This window comes from Poecilia reticulata, linkage group LG16 (genome assembly GCF_000633615.1).
Source record: "Poecilia reticulata strain Guanapo linkage group LG16, Guppy_female_1.0+MT, whole genome shotgun sequence".
Lineage (NCBI taxonomy): Eukaryota > Metazoa > Chordata > Actinopteri > Cyprinodontiformes > Poeciliidae > Poecilia > Poecilia reticulata.
In genome coordinates, this window is record NC_024346.1 from 30794308 (window position 1) to 30801198 (window position 6891).

Below are 6891 nucleotides of genomic sequence, written 5' to 3' on the forward strand. Positions count from 1 at the left end.
TTGAATGTTTATACTTGACCAGACTGACAAATTAAGGGCTCAGCTCCAAGTTGATACTTCTGTGCTATATATTCTGTATTTAGAAATATTAAGTTTAATTGAAATATACTTTATTGATCCCACAAGGGAAATGAAATGTTGTAACCAGGTTTTCTTTGAGTTGTAGATGTTAATGTTTCCACAAGTTGTAAATTGTAATCACTGGCAGAAATGCTCAGATATTTTTTTCAAATACTAATTCTACACTATAACATAGAAAAAAAAACATTGAAGTACTGAGTACAAAGTAAAAATATTCATTTTACAGTATCAGAGATAGACAAGAAGTTGAGTACAGAGAGCTGATGGACTGCTTTGTGGCACGGTGTGGAAAACAATCACCTTATCTTAAATGTGAACAAAATAAAGGACATGATTATGGACTTCAGGAGAAACAGGATGAAAGAACAAACTCATTTCCATCATGAGAGAAGACATGGAGGTGATGAATCAATAGGAATATCTTGGTGTTTATCTGGACAACAGACTGGACTGGAGGCACAACAGTGAAGCATCTATAAGAAGAGGAAGATGAGCAGATGCTGCAGATCTGAAGTCTGTTGTGTCATCGCTTCTTCTGTCATCTGTTGGAGCAGCAGCATCAGAACCAGGGACATAAAGATGCTCAGTAGCCTGATAAAGAAGGCTGGTTCTGTTCTGGTTCTATTCTGGTTCTGTTCTGGGGACGACTGTAGAACCTCTTGGGATCACAATGTAAAGAAGGATTCTTAATAAAATCAAGAAAATTATGGACAACTCTGTCCATCCTCTTTATGAAACTGCTATTCAGCAGCAGAGTGTCTTCAGTCAGAGGCTTCTTCAGATTCGCTGTACTACAGACTTCTACAGAAGATCTTTCCTGGCTACTGCTATCACAAACTGAAGAACCTTAAGTCATGAGCTACAACATTTAATTTCCCTTTGGGACCAATAAAGCATTTCTGAACTAATTTGTTGCTTTGCAGTGTTAAACCGTTATATCTAAAGTATATCAAATGACACCAATGTGGATGTTTTGGTTATTTTTATTGGTAACCAAGACAACAGAACATAACGTCACAACCTTACATGCGAGCAAGCACTGGTGGGAATTAGTAACACCACTAACTTGAACCAGCACCAGTACATCATAAATATCAATATATTACAGTGTTGATGTCTGTTTTTATAGTTACTGTGCAGCAGGGCTGTGCAAACATGTTGGGAGAATCAGGTGATCAAATTTAAAAAGGGGCTCATCGAATTAGATTTTAAAACACCAGATTTTCATCAAGAATTTAATACAGAGACATTGCACCATTCCTACATTTCCAATTTGCAGGACAATAAAGGCTCTTTCTATTCTGTCATAGTCATCAGATGGGGATAATGCAAAGCAAAGGTAGTCTATGTTTTACCTGATTGCTACAATGTTGCCATTGAAGGGTTGCTGCTCCTGCTGCTGCTGAAAGTCAGGGCTGATCTGAGATTGTAGACATAGGAGAGATGGATCATCATTAAACAAGAATTATTGAATACATTATAAAATGTCTTAAATTCCATTTATGTCTCACTAAACAAACCCTAATAATTGACTGGTTGACCTACACAGCAACTAAGTTGCAGATTGCTTTAAAAATAATAACAAAAAAAGCTCAGAGGGGCGAGCTACTTTTCTGTGTTAATGTTTGTGCCTCAGAGATTCAAGTTTGTAAGGCAGAGAGACAAAAGATATTCATGAGATCTAATCTTTCTCAAGATCAAGAAAAACTAGATCATACGTTTATTTTTAGTTGTGTTGATTCCTGTAACAGTCTTCACAGGTCGGCCTAAAACGTCACAGCTCCAGCTGATCCAGAACGCTGCTGGTCCCGTTTCAAACCTGGAAAATGTTCTGTTATATGAAATGGTTTTCTTTAGCAGGCCTACATTTTTGTTTACAAAAAGTATATTGAAAAAACATTCTTGGCCATATCTTAATAGTTGGACAGCCCAGTTTTGTCCCCCCTCTATGATAAGAAACACACAATGTGAATCTCTGAGGTCATAGGTTAAAAGTAACCCCATAACTGACAGAAGCCAGAATAGTTTAGCCATTTTTGTTTTAAAAATAGTAATTGTTGAGGGGCATAGACAGGGCTCCGCACACACAAAGAAAAAAAAGCCCTAACAAAGGCCACTTGGGGCATCAAGGAGGAAAAGGACAGAGGCAGGAGTTCAAGCCCCTGTGTACATCTCTGCTGTGCAGCTGTTAGAATATAGAATGACACTGATAAATAATCTAACACAATGTTAGCAAGACTCTTACAGTTTTCTTAAGAGGGTTCGCCTTCATTAGCAAGGACACTTCTCCTTAACACAGCAACCACCTGACTAACTATGCCTGCTAAACGGGCACAAACAGGTAATTCAGGCTAGTCATCTAGCATTAGCTTTCGTCAACTATAAGCTGCAGGTAGATTGTGGCAGCCATGTAAATAAAGTAGGTTACTTCAATATTTTAACTGAATATCAAGCTATAGAAATGATCTGTTTCACCAAGAATACTAAGCATTCAAGACATGTGCAACTTACCTCCTGATGGTCTGCCATGCTGCTGTCCTAACTCAGCAAATCCCCCTCTTCATCTTCCTCTTCGCTCAATCACACATGAACAGGGAATGCAGCTAATCATGTCTAGTGATAGAAGAATGGCTGGATCCGCCCACCGACGGCCACAAACCTTAATCTCGAACGAGCAGAAGCAGGAGCCAGCGAGCGAACAGAGACATCCTGCGCGCATGTGGATCCATATGTTCGCAATCTCAATTTACCTCACTTGGGGTCTCATTTACTTTCTCGACTTTTGGCATAATAATGATGCCATAGAGGAAAAGTGAATAAAATGTAACTTACCAGGTGCTGGAAGTAGGCAGCAAGTTGGAGGTATATGGCACTGCAGCAATGGTGAACTTCTGCAAACCACTGCCACCCATCAGAAAGGCAAAGCCACCATGAGGAACCCTAGAACTGATTCAGATCATATACATGTTATTTTTGACTAAATGATGATCATTCTGTAATCAGAACCGCAGCAGACCAACCTTCCAGTGACAAACTGCAGCAATAGGACACGTTCCTCCTGGGTGAGCCTCCTCACCACCTTCCAAAACCACTGCAGACATGGGGACAGATTAGCTGCTTGCTAAACAGGAAGTGAAGTCAACCAGGGCCGGCCCAAGGCATAAGCAAACTAAGCATCCACTTAGGGCTCCACGGTCACTAAGGGGCCCTCAGTGAAGCTGATATTTTTAGTAACGATTTTTATGTCATCATAATAACAAAAACACACAATAATATATATTTGATAATGTATGTAGAAATCATTATTTTATGGACAAAGAAAAAAAAATTGCTCATTAGTGGGGATATGTTGTTTGTTGCTGAGCATGACCACTAATGTGGTTGAAACAAACATTATTTTTACATCAACTTCTCAGTTATGTGAAACTTCTGTTAAAATCATTTGAAGGCTCAGAATCAGTACCGGTACCGGGCCACATTCTCAGGGGATAAAGACTCACCTGGTATAAATTAAAATTTTAGTTATTGGAGTAACGCTTAAGAGAACTTTATTTAATCAAAGAATGTCATGAATATGTGTGTATGTATTCCATCCTAAGTTGGGCTGCATCAATTGCAGTTTTCTGGTCGATCCCAGTTACTGACCGATTTTGACTTTAGCTGATACCAATTTTTTTTGTCTGAAATGTCACTAAATATAGCAGGAAAGTCACTGAGTTGCAACAGTGGGGTGAATATTGGTAACTGCAAACATTCAGTCATGACCTGGTTGGTCTGTCAGTCAAAACTCTCACTGCAGAGCAGAAGAGGACAGAGGCTGATTTTTAAACCTTTGCTGACCAAGATAAGATCAGGGGATAAGATCAGCTTCACATGTAAGTATCGGCCGATCACGATCCCTCAAAATTAAGGAAATCAGCTGCCAGAAATCAACTGGCCGATCCTATATTGTACATGCATAGAACATAAGATAAACAGCATTATCAGAGATGCACTAAGTTTAGAATCAGTGTGTGAATGATCTAATCATCTAACTGTTGATTCCAGCAATCCACATTGTTAGCAAAAATAGAGGGTCCCAAAACCAAATTCCATGTAGGTCCCCATGGAGGCTTGGGTCGGCCCTGAAGCCAACATCACCATGATTTCAATGTTCAATGTCACCTGTGGTCCAACCCAAGCTGGAAAGTTATATTTTCATGAATCTGAAACAATACCTCAGTAAAAAATCTTAAACAGAGAAGGCTAGAAACATCTCACATCTTCTATACTACAACAATTGGGCGACTCTGTAAAAATCAATATTTGCTTTTATTTTTTCTGCTTTTAAAATATCAGTGCCTGGGACCAAATAATCATCTGTGTATCAATACTTTATGCATTGAATTTTATGTAACAATATAGCCATGGCTTCCTCTATCAATTATCACAGTGTTTTGATCGATTTTAGCATCATCATGTTGAACATTGGAAGGTCAGTCAAAAAGGTAATAAGTAATAAATAATAACATTATGTGAAATTGATCCTGAAATGCATGCATGTTATGTGTCAACATGGTGAAGTCAGCTGAGCGGACAGAGCAGGCCACCTGGATCACAGGATCTTCAGGGTCATAACCGCTGGTGTACTCAGTGTTTCGGCACCAATCCTCCACATCTATCTCTGGCATCCCTGAGAGCAGGAGCTCCTGTAGATACACACACACACACACACACACACACACACACACACACRCACACACACACACACACACACACACACACACACACACACACACAGTCGTGGTTTCTTATCTTGTGGGGACTACATTGACTTCTATTCATTTTCTACAGCCTAAAGCTAACCCTTACAGCAACCCTAATCCTAACCAGTCGATTCATATCTTAGCCCTAAACCTAACCCTACAACAGCATTTCCCGTCAAGGAGGCCAAGAAAATGTCCCCCCGAGGAGCAGTGGTCTCCACAATCCCACATTGTAGATGGAAGTAGGTCCCCACAAGGATATAACAACCTGGTTCACACAAACACACGCAAACACGCACACACACCTAAACGGCAATTTATAGTCATCACTCACTAAATAGCCAGCCACTGCCTCAGCCCTGGGCTAGAGGCCGTTTTGTTTTATCTCAGAGGCCAACTTCCCATTTCTCCTATCTGGATTTGATACAGCTGGGACTCCCACACTACCTGTATCTTCCTATACCTGTATCTGTCACTCACACTTTTTTCAGCCGTTAAAACATTTGAATCCATTGCTAATATGCTGTAACATGTTTTTAACATTAAGTGTTAAGCCAGAGGGAAAATGGAAAAGCTGTTACCACTAAATTAACTGCTGAGTTGCCCTGAAAACATGGCACCATGAAGATATTCCAGGTTAGAGTTGCGCTGCACATTGATCCATGCATGATGTGAAATTTGCCAAAAGAAGATAAAGAAAAGAGCCTAATGGACTTGAAGAGAATCGGGTTCCAAGGTGAGACCAGCCGCCCATCCCCTCATGGCAAATCAATCCTTCATCAGATGTGAGGGATGGCACACAGAGGGGAACAGTAAAAGGTGATACATGAGAGCAGAGAGGGGGAGGAGAAACACGCACCAATTCATATTCGTCAAAAAGCTGGATGAGCGACGGGGGGATGAAGGTGTGGAATCCTTGCAAGAAGGCGTTTATCTGAGGCTGGATGGCTCGTGTCATCCTCAGCTCCGTCACCAGCTGGACGTACTCCGCCTGAGAAAAACATTCACTCCCTGATCAAAGTCCTTCACAAATACAGACGGACAAGAGAAGGACGGAGTTCATGCATAGTTATTCTTTCCTCAGGAGGCTTTTCAAAGCCTTACAAGACAGTACCACCTATGGGACAACTGCAGAACTACATGAGGAGGTATCAACCAAAAACAACAATCTTTTGGCTGATGATAGACATACTTTAACTGATTTGAAAAGTCATTATAATCAGATTCAACCACAATAAATATTATCAAGTTTTAACACTGGAAGAAAAACTCTCATCAGATCCAAGTGATTCTGGTTTGTTAAAAAATAATGCAAGTAGCAGGCAGGTCTGCTTGTTTATGACAGATGGTATATATAATGTTGTTTATTGACCATCACATGCCAGCAAGGTTTTTACCTGAAAACATTCAGGAAATCAGAGTCAAGCAATGGCCGTGTTAGTTCCAAGAACAGAGGAGAGATATTGTCTGTAAACTTTAAATTCTATCACCAGCCATGTTTACTGAGCATCCATTAAACAGCTCATGTAACAAGAACAAAAGCCACAAAAATGTATCCCAAATTATTAACCAAATTGAATTAGCTTCTTCTACAGAATTTCTGCTGCTCCAAAACATTAATGTTATTTCTTTCAGAAGAAACATGGTAGCTAAATTAAAACATTTTTGTAAACCTACATTTGCCAGTGGTATGAATTATTTTGGGGTTTTCACGGCTTCTAATACAAGTCTGCTCATTTTATATCACGTCAACAGTCAATTAAATCTTAAAATCTTTTTTTTTAATCAAGGTCTTTTTATTATTATTTTTTACATAAATCACAAACAAAAAACTGACAAAGAAACACACAACAGAAATCCCTCCCACCCCTCCCCTCCCATACCGGATCTACTGCCCCGACATGAATCCACCTTGTATTCATACATCAGTCGATATAAAGCACAGGTTTGTGTACAAAGAGCCAACATTTGATCATTACACAAAGTTATCTGCCGAAATTGTTTCTACGTAAGATATAAATGGCTGCCAAATGTCAAAGAATTTGTTAACAGATCCCCTAATAGT

At 39.7% G+C, this 6891-nt stretch overlaps 1 protein-coding gene across 2 annotated transcripts in view; it reads right to left on the reverse strand.

Annotated features, from left to right (window-relative positions):
* The window catches only part of hace1 (HECT domain and ankyrin repeat containing E3 ubiquitin protein ligase 1), a 45768-nt gene that overhangs the window by 14768 nt on the left and 24109 nt on the right, over positions 1-6891 (reverse strand). For both annotated transcript variants that reach the window (XM_017309670.1, XM_017309672.1), the window contains exons 14-17: positions 5686-5817; positions 4671-4769; positions 3102-3172; positions 2914-3027 (exon numbers count right to left, since the gene is read on the reverse strand). In XM_017309670.1, the coding sequence (XP_017165159.1) occupies positions 2914-3027; positions 3102-3172; positions 4671-4769; positions 5686-5817 (416 nt within the window). The remainder of the gene's footprint in view (positions 1-2913; positions 3028-3101; positions 3173-4670; positions 4770-5685; positions 5818-6891) is intronic.